This window comes from Phascolarctos cinereus, unplaced genomic scaffold, assembly GCF_003287225.1.
Source record: "Phascolarctos cinereus isolate Bilbo 61053 unplaced genomic scaffold, phaCin_HiC Scaffold_3;HRSCAF=262, whole genome shotgun sequence".
Lineage (NCBI taxonomy): Eukaryota > Metazoa > Chordata > Mammalia > Diprotodontia > Phascolarctidae > Phascolarctos > Phascolarctos cinereus.
The window spans coordinates 159,067,911-159,080,520 of NW_027555736.1; the positions used below are offsets into that span (position 1 = coordinate 159,067,911).

Genomic DNA, 12,610 nt, shown 5'->3' on the forward strand with positions numbered 1-12,610 from the left:
TCATCTAAATCCTGCAACAGGAATGATCTGATTAAAAACATGAAGGCTTCCTCAATGATCCTAAATCCTCCAAGGTCACATTCTCCTTTAACATACAACCTTTAATACAAATTCCTTCTTAACTTCATTCGAAGCTGGAATACAACTGGAACACCAACAATATATGTTTCTGCATGTTTCAACTCTTGCTATTTTATGCCAAAGGTGATTCTAATAAATAGATTTGACTTTCATTACCTTCCAGTGCATACTTAATATCCAGTGCAAAGAGGGTCCACATGATCTCAGCACTAATTTTTCCCATGTTCAGTTCTTGAGGGAACCTGTAACCAAAGACATTTTTCTAGGTTACCAGGTAAGAAATATCATTTAAGGTAAAATACCCACAATGTAACTATGATTTTTCATAAAAATATCAATGATCATTTCAGTGCTATGACACAGAATACACAATGCATATACTAGTGCTAAGGCCACTGGTCATAGCATCAGAGGAACTGTATTCCAATCCTTCCTTTGATTATTATTTCCTGTATGACCTCAGACAAGTCACTTAACTTCCTTAGGTATTGATTTCCTCATCTGTTAAATGAGGGGTTTGGACAAGATGGTCCTTAAGTCTCAATTTAGATCTACAGCCATGATACTTATTAACCTCTGGTTTTCATCACCTTAAGGCATTAATAATAAAATATAGTAAATAAAATAATAAAATATTGAAGGTAATATATCCTCACAATTTTATTATTCACTTAAGCTCTCCAGGCTGTATATACTCCCTGTTACTGTTTCTTCCCTTTTGTCTTAGCCCCATTAATATAACTGTATTAATAACAACCAGGTAGAAAAGGAAAAAAAAAAGACATTAGCTCATGAAATTGAGCTTCACGGAATGTGTAAAATTTTTATTTTAACATGTGGTAATTGCTATAGAAAGGGAATACCATGCCTTTTTTTCTCTCCTGAATTAGGAATAGTAAATGAATTCCTAACTTCCAATCTTCACATTTCACCCTCTTTCTGAAGTTGAGCTTTTATTGCAAACCTTCTCCATGCAACACTCCATTTTCCATCTCTGCGCCTTTTTTATGGAGCTCATCTCCCTTTCAGTTCTAGCTCTTACAACCCTTGATTTCCTTCAAGACTCAGCTGAACCATCATCTTTTACATGAAGCCTTGACTGATTACATCAGTTACCAGCACCTACAAATTACCTTACATCTACTTATATGTATGTGTGTGCAACCCTGTGTATAAAATAAATATTGAAGCTCAAGGTTTTTAAGTCAGATATCCATTTATCTAAATAAACTCATTAGTTGAATATATAATTCTTTGTTATAAAGGATGATTCTCTGGGAGGAGAGGGAGATGAATATAGGGGAAAATTTAAGCAATGTAAAAATAGCAATAAGGTTTATTTCAAAAATTAATATTCAAAAACAGTTTGACAAAAAGAAGGTTGATATGCATGTAGTTTGCTATTTTTAAAAAATGCAGAAATAGGTCTAGTTTTCCTTATCTTCAATATTCTTCCCACATTATCAATTTAGTCAATGATGAAAATGGGAATGGATCCCATGCCTCTTGACCTTCCCATCCAATATTCTATCTGCTAGACCACATTACCTTTCTATGCATTTTTTATAAGGCAGTGAATCAAAAATGTTCCCAAGCATTAAGAGTGTCTCCACAGCTAATCTGTTATTGCATTGGTCTATTGGTTTTACCTTAAAAGATTTACAGTTTGGATTATTGGTTTTGTATTATCTGCAATATTCTTTTTTATACTGGATGAATTCTGAATCTTAATAATAACCATTTGTAGAAGATGTACTCTTACACATAAAACTGTTTTTTTATACAAATGTGTTATTCTCAGGTCTGTTTCAGATTAGATTTTTGGCTCAACATAATGTAATATAAAGAATGAGTTCCAGTTCTTGCTATACTTATTTTTATCTATTAAGATGCTGCCCTTTATACTGTAATAAATACACAAGACTCAAAACTTCAATTTCTGATAGTAGTACAACTTTCTGCAGCACTGCCTCTTTCATTTCTTTCCATCTTTTTTCCTCTCCACCATATGAATAAGAGCGAACTTTAGGTTACATTTACTAAAGTAATTTGGCCAAAGAATACCTTTTGAATATATCGCTAGAACTCATAAACGTTTGGTATAGAAAACAGTTCCAGGATAAAGTTTGAGCTCTCTTCAAATCCTATCTCAGATACTTACTAGCTCTCTAATCCAGAGCGAGTCACTTGACTTCTGTCAGTCTGTTTCCTCATCTGGAAAATGTGGATAACAATAGTACCTTGGTCTATGGTGGGAGTAAGAGTATGATAATATGACTTGGGGTATCACATTTACTGTAAATAGCAAAACAGCTCCATTCCATGGGAAAACTCATATGTGACCATGGACGATCTTTCAGCAATAAAGCCTTCTTTTTTCTGTCCTTATATAACATCTGTCTAGACTTGTGACAGGCCTTTTAAGTTCTCCCAAATAAAACCTATTTGCTATTATGCTGGCGTGGACCCCATTCATTTTATTGATATTTTGATGCCTTCTCATTAGAGTGGGACATCCCTCTAGATGGTCTGATCCCTGACACTAGGACATAGGGTTATTGTAAGGATCAAACAAGGTAATACATGTAAGTACTTTGCAAACCATGAAGCACTACATAAATGCTTGCCATTATAAGAATCATTATTAATAAGTTGCTAGAAATGTAACAAAACTGAGGAAGTGTGGCTTATTTTCATACTGTAAAATTTTTAGGTAAAATAATGTATATTACAGAGAAAAATATTGCTAGCAACAAAATTTTCTTACATGCATTCACATCACGTCAAATGTTTGGGAAATGCTATGCTAGGGCAGTTTATTTGGAAATATCTTTAATCATGTTTTTTTACTGGTAACAATAATAATAATAGCTAGTATTTATATAGCTCTTTATAGTTGGCAAAACGCATTACATATGTTATCTCATGTATTCTCCACAACAACCCTACAAGACAAATATTGTTATTATTCTCATTTTACAGATAAGAAAACAGGCTGAAGAAATTTGAGCAAGGTGCCCAGGGTCATTGAACTATAAAGGTCTGAGGAAAAAAAATTATTCATCCTCCTAACTCCAAGTTTAGCACTCTACCAGTATGTTGAAGCAAAGGAGGATTTTCTCTCCACTATCAATCAGTCGAAGAGAATGAGTGAAGGTGTAATCAGTACTGGAAAAGGTGATCAGGGAGGCTATGTATGAAAATCTGAGCTCCGCAAAATGACAAGAACAGTTTCTCGACCTTTTTTTTTTAAATCCACTCTGTACCTAATATAGTACTAAAGAGAGTTGGCACTCAGTACCCTGGGAAGCCAACTTAGAGTTGTAGAAAATGTGCTACCCTGTGAGATAGGTTCTATTATTATCCTCCTTTTACAGTTTAAGGAAACTGAGGCAGTCAGAAGTTAAGTGATTCATCCAAGATCACACAGCTAGTAAGTGTCTGAGGCCAGACTGGATCTCAGGTCTTTCTGACTCTAGGCCCAGTGCTCTATCCACTTGAGTCACTTAGCTTCCTCTTTTCTGTTTTGTTTTCTTTCTACCTTGTCTGTGAATACCACAATTCAAGAAAATTTTTACTTTTACTTGTCTTTCTTAAAGTACCATCAAGGAATAATTATCTTTTATATATTCCTTTAAGTGAATAATTAAAAAATTCAATTAATAATAAGAGTAGAATATTTTTAAGGATCTGGAATGGAGATATACCCCTCAAAAATATCCCCCAAATAAATACCTTCCTGAGACTTTGTCTCCTATACTGATTCATTGCACTGAAATGAAAGGAGGAAGAGCCACAGATCCCCAGGGCAAAGCTGTCATGGTCTAAAACATTTGGAACAGGCACCATGAGGTCTAGGAGTGATGCCCATTGTTTCTATTAAAAGGGAGATTTGCCAAATTTGGATAAATTATTGGCTGGCTACTAGGTTTGTAATTGTATCCCTGTCTTTCTCCAGTCTTGTCTAATTGTATCAAACTTTCTTTCGGCTGCTTGCTAATATCAAACCTCAGTTAGACAAAAAATGCTCTAGGCTTCAAGCTTGTATTTTAGCAGCTATATGACCAAATCTTGATTCAGGAGGCAGAGCTGTGCTTTTTGTCTCTCTCCACCCCCACTCCCTGGCCCCCCCACCAAATAGCGCTTCTGGGCTTTCCTTATCCTGACAAAGCATCACAATTTATCTGCACATTTGTTGCATGAGTACTTGAGATTCAATGATATATCAAATCATTTATCAGAATTGGTAGTTGTCTTTCCCAAGCTGAAATATTTCCTATGCATTTCCTCCTTCCACCTCAGGCCTTTGGCAATTACAAATTTAAAAGGCCTGGAAAAACTGTCAAAAATATGATTACTGTCAATTCTGCTACTTTTAGACAAAACCCAACTAGTTTACTTTTGGGCTCTCTATGATAAGTGGGTTTAGGATTTGTAGCATGAATTAATTATACAAACTACATTACAGAAGCCATATTTAATATGTTTAGAAGAACAAACACCTTACAAGTCCTGCAAATCTACGATCCTAACACTGGCTGAGTTGAATACCTAGGGACATCCATGTGTGGAAACAGCTTCTGTCTCCACATCTTCAGCCTACCATAAGTTCTGAGTCTGGTATCATCTTGAGCGAATATTTGAGGATGCCATAGAGCGATGACAAAGCATCCCTTCCGGGACTTGTTAGTTTTTTTAAAAAAAGCTTACCCATCATAAATTCATCCCTGTATTCTCAAAATTCATCGCTAGACTGCTTCCCAGGGATCTTGCTTTTTGGATTTCTAATTTTCCCAACTACTACCAGGAAAAATTCCTTTTTTTTCCTGTAAATTATTTCTATGCTGTTATTCCTATTTAATTCAGCCCTAACTTTCCCTAGGCATACTCCATTTTGTTACCCTTCTCTTAAGACTTTTATTTACTTTGGAATCCTTGTTTTATGATAAACGATTTCATGTATGTTATTAGCATTTTCTTCAGTTTCTTCTTCTTTCTCCTAGAGTAATTGAAATTTGGCTATTCCTATGGCAAAGAAGCATCATTTTCTCCCATATCTATCCTCCTAGTTTCAGCGTAAGGTAGAGTGGCTGACATATCCCTTGTTCTTCCATACCATTGTTCTGCTGTTACCAATCAATAACTACTTTCAAGTTCAGATCACTGGAAAATATAACCCTAATCCTATCTTTGGCATAGTCATTCGCCAACTTCCTTCCTTTTTCAGTGATGCTCAGTAACTTTAACATCCATGCTGATAACCTTTCTGAAATTTTGTCCTCATAGACCCTAAATCTCTTCTTAAACTCTACCTCAATTTCCATTCCATTTCAGCCATCCATCAAGAGGGTTACTCCTTAGATCAGGGATGAGGAACCTGCAGCCTAGAGGCCACATGTGGCCTTCTAAGTCCTTGGGTGTGGCTTTTTGACTGAGTTCAAGTTTTACAGAACAAATCCTTTTATTAAGGGGATTGTTTTGTGAAGTTTGGATTGAGTAAAAGGGCTGCATTTTGAGGACCTAGAGGGCCACAGGTGGCCTTGAGGCCACAGGTTCCCCACCCCTGCCTCAGACCTCCCCATAGCATAATGAACTTTTAATGTCTTCTGTTCTCTTTCCATTCCTTTTGATCCTCTTCCATGAAAGTGTCATCATCCTAAGGGCCAAAATCCTCTGTTTAGTATTTAAAATGATTTATAAGTTGGCTCCTTCCTTCTTTTCTGATCTCCTTATGCTTTATTCCTTTCCATTTATTCTACAATCTAGCAATATTCTGTTCCTTGACACAATTTTTGTTCCTTGAACACACTTCAACTCCCAATTCTAATCTGATGCCCTTCAATGGCTGCCTCCCATGCTCTTTCTCCTTACCTCTGAATCCTTACTTCTTTTAAGAATCAACTCAAATCTCACCTTGTGCAGGTGGCCTTTCTTTCTCCCTTTCCCCCTCTCTGTCACCCCTAAATCCTCACGTCTTTCCTCATAGATTACTTCATATCTTTTAAAAATAGTATTTTATTTTTTCTAATTGCATGCAAAGACAATTTTAAAATTTTTATAAATTTTATTTTCCCCCAATTACATATAAAAACATTTTTAACATTCATTTTTACAACTTTGAGTTCCAACTGCTCTCCCTTCCTCCCTCCCCCCCACCCTCATTTAGAAGGCAAGCAATTTGATATGGGTAAAAGTGGGTAGCCACGTAAAACATATTTCCATATTAGTCATATTGTGAAAGAAAACACAGACCAAAAAAATTATCCGAAGAAAAGTAATCAAAGAGTATGCTTCAATCTGCATTCAGACATCCTAAGTTCTTTCTCTGCGGATGGATAGCATTTTTCATCATAAGTCCTTCAGAGTTGTCTTGGTTTGCTGAGAAGAGCTAAGTCATTCACAGCTGATCATCTTACAACATTGCTGTTACTTTGTAAACAGTACTTTTCATTTTGCATCAGCTCAGTTAAGTTTTTCTGAGAGCATCTTGCTCATCATTTCTTTGTCAATAATATTCTACTTCATTCTGCTTCATCAATAGTATTCCATCACAATCACATACTACAATTTGTTTAGCCATTCCCCAGTTGATGGGCATCCTCTCAATTTCCAGTATTTTGCCACCAGAAAAAAAGCCGCTATAAAGATTTTTGTAAATATAGGTCCTTTTCCTTTTTTTTTTATTATCACTTTTTGGATACAGATCTAGTAGTCATATTTCTAGGTCAAAGGGTATGTATAGTTTTACATCTCTTTGGGCATAGTTCCCAATTGCTCCACAGAATGGTTGAATCAGTCCACAACTCCACCAACAATGCATTAATGTCTTATTTTACCCACATCCCTTCCAGCACTTGTCTTTTTCCTTTTCTGTCCTATTAACCAATCTAATAGGTATGAGGTGGTACCTCAGAATTGTTTTAATTTGCATTTCTCTATTTAATAGTGATTTAGAGCATTTTTTCATATGGCTATGGAAAGCTTTGATTACTTCATTTGAAAATGGTTCATATCTTTTGATTATTTATCAATTGGGGAATGGCTTTTTTATAAATTTGACTCATTTCTTTATATGTTTGAAAAGTGAAGCCTTTGTCAGAGAAACTTGCTTCAATTCTTTTCACAGTTACTATTGCAAATTGCATTTCCCTCTACCCTATCTCCCTCCCTCCATTTATTCTTTTTTCTCTCTCCTCTCATTCTGTCGCTTCTCGAAAGTGTTTTGCTTCTGACTACCCTTCCCCCAATCTGCCCTCCATTCTATCACTTCCCCACCTTCTTTTATCCCCTTCTTCTCTTATTTTCCTGTAGGGTAAGACAAATTTATATACCCAATTGAATATGTATATTGTTCCTTCTTTGAGCCAATTCTGATGACAGTAAGGTTTAATCATTTCTCCCCCTACCCTATCTTACCTTTCCTTGTAAAAGTTTTCTCTTGCCTCCATTATGTGAGATAATTTACCCTGTTCTACCTCTCCCTTTCCCCTTCTCCCAGTTCATTTCTATTTCTCTTTTATTTTTTTATATCATCCCTTCATATTCAACCTATATACATATATATATATACATACACATATATATACATATACACATATACATACATAGACACACATATATGTATGTATGCATGTGTGTATATATGTGTGTGTGTATATATACATACACACACATACACACACACATACACACACACACACATACACACACACACACATATATATATATATATATATATATATATAATATATATATATATATATATATATATATATATATATATATATATATATATAAAATATCATCTTCCCATGTAGGCATGTAAACAGTTTAACCTTATTAAGTCCCTTATGACTTCCCTTTTGTGTTTACCTTTTTATACTTCTCTTGAATTTTATATTTGGATGACAGATTTTCTATTCAGTTCCCTCCTTTTCACCAAGAATGCTTGAAAGTCCTCTATTTCATTGAATGCCCACTTTGAAGGATTATACTCAGTTTTGCTGGTAGGTGATCCTTGGTTGCAATACTAGCTCCTTTGGCTTCTGGAAATCATATTCTAAGCCCTCTGATCCTTTAATGTAGAAGCTGCTAAATCTTGCGTTATCCTGATTGTGGCTTCACCATATTTGAATTGTTTCTTTTTGGCTGTTTGCAATATTTTCTCCCTGATCTGGGAACTCTGGAATTTGGCTATAATATTCCTGGGAGTTTTCATTTTGGGATCTCTTTCAACAGATGATCAGTGGATTCTTCCAATTCCTATTTTATCCTCTGGTTCTAGAATATCAGGGCAGTTTTCCTTGATAATTTCTTGAAAGATGATGTCTAGGGCCTCTTTTTGATCATGGCTTTCAGGTAGTCCAATAAATCATTTCTCCTGGATCTATTTTCCAGGTCAGTTGTTTTTCTAATGTGATATTTCACATTGTCTTATTTTTTCATTCTTTTGGTTTAGTTTTATTGTTTCTTGATTTCTCATAAAGTCATTAGCTTCCATTTGCTCAATTCTAATTTTTAAGGAATTATTTTCTTCAATGAGCTTTTGCATCTCCTTTTCCATCTGGCCAATTCTACTTTTTAGGGAGTTTTTTCCTCAGTAGTTTTTGTCTTTTTTTCCATTTGGCCAATTCTGTTTTTTAAGGCATTCTTCTCCTCATTGGCTTTTTGTACCTCTTTTACCATTTGGTCTTTTTTTTAAGGTATTATTTTCTTCAATAATTTTTTGGTATCTCCTTTACCAAACTATGGACTCATTTTACATGATTTTCTTGCATCCCTCTCATTTCTCTTTCCAATTTTTCTTCTACCATTCTTACTTGATTTTTAAAAGCCTTTTTGAGCTCTTCCGTGGCCTGAGACCAATTCATATTTTGCTTGGAGGCTTTGGATGTTATATCTTTGACTTTGTAATCTTCTGAGTGAATGTTTTGATCTTCCTTATCACCATGGTAACTTTCTACAGTCAGATTTTTTTCTCTTGTTGGCTCATTTTTCCAGTCTATTTCTTGACTTTAACTCTTTGTCAAAGTGGGTCTCTGCTTTCAGGGTGACGGGCAGGCTTCAGAGGTTTTGTGCAGTTGTTTTCATAGATACTTTTATGAACCTATAAGTTTTCAGTTCTTCCAAGGTGGTATGATCTAAGGAGAGGTGTGTTTACTACCCTTCTGGCCTGTGCTCTTGTCTGTGAGTGACCACAACTACTCTTTTCTGCCCATATAACTGTAACAAGGGTTCCTGCTCCACTATGGCCACAAGCTCTGGCATGTTAGTGCCCCTCCTCACCCTGGAACTGCCACCCAGTATTGTGACCTAGATATGAGTATGAAAAGCAATGGAATACTTGTGGTCCCCCAGTGACAGCAAAGAGACCCCTGTAATCTCCTTCTGATCAATTGTTTGACCCCCTTACAATCTGAGGGCTGAGAGCTTCCAGAGCAGCTGCTGCCACTGCTGATTCAGTGGCTGTCAAGACCTGCTCCTGGTTTCCTGGGGCTGGGTCTGAGCTGGTGTGGCCTGTGCTATACTGTGCTCCATTCTCATCCACATATGACACACCTTTCCTGCTGACCTAAGTTTTCTTTGTCTGGAAAATTATCTCACCCCATCCTCTTGTGGGTTCTGCTATCCCAGGAATTGTTTTAAGGTATTATGTAAGGGTATTTGGAATGGTTTTGGGGAGAGCTCAGGTGAATCACTGCCTTTTCTCTGCCATCTTGGCTCTGCCTCCCTAATGTTCATTGGGAAAAAAAAATTTGAGTTCCAAATTTTCTCTCTTCCTCCCTGCCCCCTCTCTAAGATGTTAAGCAATTTGATGCAGGTTATACATGTACAATCATTTAAAACATAATTCTATATTAGTCATGTTGTGGAAGAAGAAATGAACCAAAAGGAACACACACACACACACAAAATGAAAATGAAAATGAAAATAGTATGCTTTAATCTGCATTCAGACTCTATCAATTTCTTCCCTGGATATGGATAGCATTTTCTATCATGACTCCCTTGGAATTGCCTTGGATTACTGCAGATTACTTCCTCTCTATTCTGTTTACCCATTGTACCTTGTCTCCCCCATTAAAATATGAGCTCCTTGAGGGAAGAGACCATGTTTTTGCCTTTCTTTCTATAACCTGTGCTTGGTACTTAGCGTTTAATAAATGCTTATTGACTGATATATGTCCTTCCCAACTATTATCCCATTCTACCATCCCTGTTCTGGAATCTCTTACTTTTGGACTTCACATTCAGGCATCTCAATGGTGCACTTAGCACCATGTTAAATTCTGTCCTCCCGTCTACTTTCTTCCACTTCTACTCTAATAACCTCAAAACTTGGGTAACCCCAACTATTCATTGCTCTGTTTCTCTAAACCTAGATTACTTACCCCTACTGGATGACATAGAAACTGCTGATGTCATCCATTATAAATTCCATCCTTATTGACTCCCCTATCACATTCAATATAATGCCTACCAGTTATAAGCTGGTAAAATTTTAACTGGTTCTGTAAGAAAAAAATGTACATGTGACATTTTTTAGACTTGATCTACATTACTAATGTTTTCTTTGTCACTTTTTTTAAGTTTAGAAGTTAAAAAAAACAATAAATCAAGCCTTGATTGTTAGCCTTCGCTAACTTTTGAGGTGTAAATGCTTACCCTGAAAATTTAACAATTGGTTCTAGACAGCAGCAGCTCATCCCTTCCTGTTCCAAACACTCCTCTGTCCTCATTCTCCCTAACTCCATCTCTGCCTTTCTCCTTTAAGCATATGACCTCATCTGTTATTGTTTTCTTTCTTTTTTTTAACCAAGAAAGGTTTTATTTTCTTGCAGCAGCTTTGCTAATTGCGCAAAACAATTTTATTTTGCCATTTAAACATTATCACACAATCCTATTACGAATGGCAAACATTAATTAAGAACAAAACAAAAACAAAAAAAAATTCACAACCTTAATTACCTAGAGGATTTGTCATTGAAAGGGGGAAGAGAAAAACTGCTTTTCTTGCAAGCTTTTCACAAATGTCACATTTTCTTTTAAAAAAAGAATAAAAAACAAAAGTAAAATAGCTAAAACAGAAAGTCATAAAAAGAACTTTACAGAATTGTCAACAATATTAAGACAACACTGACTAGTCAGTTTCATTACAGCATCTCCCAGATCCAGAGCTTCTCCCCTCCCTCCCTCCACCCCTTACCCCTCCCGCTATTCTGGCCAGGAACAGAACTGGCATTTTCAGAGACAGAGGTCAGGACAGTATTGCCAGTGAAACATACATCTGGATCAGAATTTGATACTGCACCTTCCCCATATCCCCTCTCTTCTACCACAAGTTTCATTTCTCAAACGTAGGCTGTAAGAGGATAAAGGGGACAAACCTCCAGCTGCGGGGGAGGGGGGAGGTTGGGGAGGGAAGAAAAAAGAAAACCAAGCTCCACCCATAGAGCTGTCACTTATTCTTCCCTTCTCTTCTCCCCTCTGCCATGAATATGAAACTTAAGCTTTGACTTCAGAAAACCAATCCACATAAAGGGAAAGGCAGATTTAGGATTTCAGGGATAACAGCTTCCTCTTGTTTCTATGTACCATTTCAGTCCCATGCAGGTACCTCTCCAAAGAAAATACAGAGATTGCAAAGGTGGACTTGGGTTTACCTATCTAGTCTCTCAGGACCTGTCTCAGGCCAAATCTTCTCTTTCCCCAAACAGGGGGCCTTGTGGCCGCAGAGGCATGAAGATCATGGTGCTGGCTGGAGTGCAATTACTCATTCCTTTACTAAGAACTGATCCCATGATTGGTTAGTGTTGGTTACCCAAGGTAGGGGAAGGTAGGTCTGGGTCAAAGTAGCTAAAAAGACACCCACTGTCTCTTCAAAGGCAGGCATGGGTAGGAAAAAGAAAAAGATGATGACATGCACAACAGGGCTCGCTGTATGGACACGGAAGGGCCTACCAGGGATATCAAGAGGATTCTAGGAGTCAAAAGAGCATGTGATGTAAAGGAAATAGAAAGGAGTCATTCTTCCATACACACCTCACTGCTCTGAAACTGGTAGGACTCCCCTCCCACCCACCCAGGACTGGAATGTAAATCCAAATAATAAATCAAGTTCACGATGGGTAAATCCCAACTATATTAGATAAACCCCTTCTAGTATTCTCATAAGGGCCAGGGATTCCAATTTCAGCCTGAGCCTTAGCAGATGGTAGATACTATGATGGTATGGTGATGGTGAGGTGGGCCTGTTCTTCATTCAAACCCACAATCTTTCCAGTCCATAAAACCATGTAAGGAGGAATTAGTTTACCTGGAGTTCTTTCTTCATAATGTTGGTAGCTTACACACCCAAATGCTCTCCAACTGGTTGCTTGTACCCTGAAGGATTGTAGACCCTTTCTGGTTGTTCTCAGCTAGGCCCCTCTTTTTCTGTTGTCTGGTTCCATATATGACTGTATGACCCATTTTTAGCAAATTGGAGACAATGCCACTTCCCATGAGGCCAAAGCCTTCAGATCCTACA

At 36.9% G+C, this 12,610-nt stretch overlaps 1 protein-coding gene across 1 annotated transcript in view; it reads right to left on the bottom strand.

Annotated features, from left to right (window-relative positions):
• The window catches only part of UNC13C (unc-13 homolog C), a 705,000-nt gene that overhangs the window by 221,423 nt on the left and 470,967 nt on the right, over positions 1-12,610 (bottom strand). Inside the window, exon 18 of the mRNA XM_020981173.2 lies at positions 238-323. Within this exon, the coding sequence (XP_020836832.1) occupies positions 238-323 (86 nt within the window). The remainder of the gene's footprint in view (positions 1-237; positions 324-12,610) is intronic.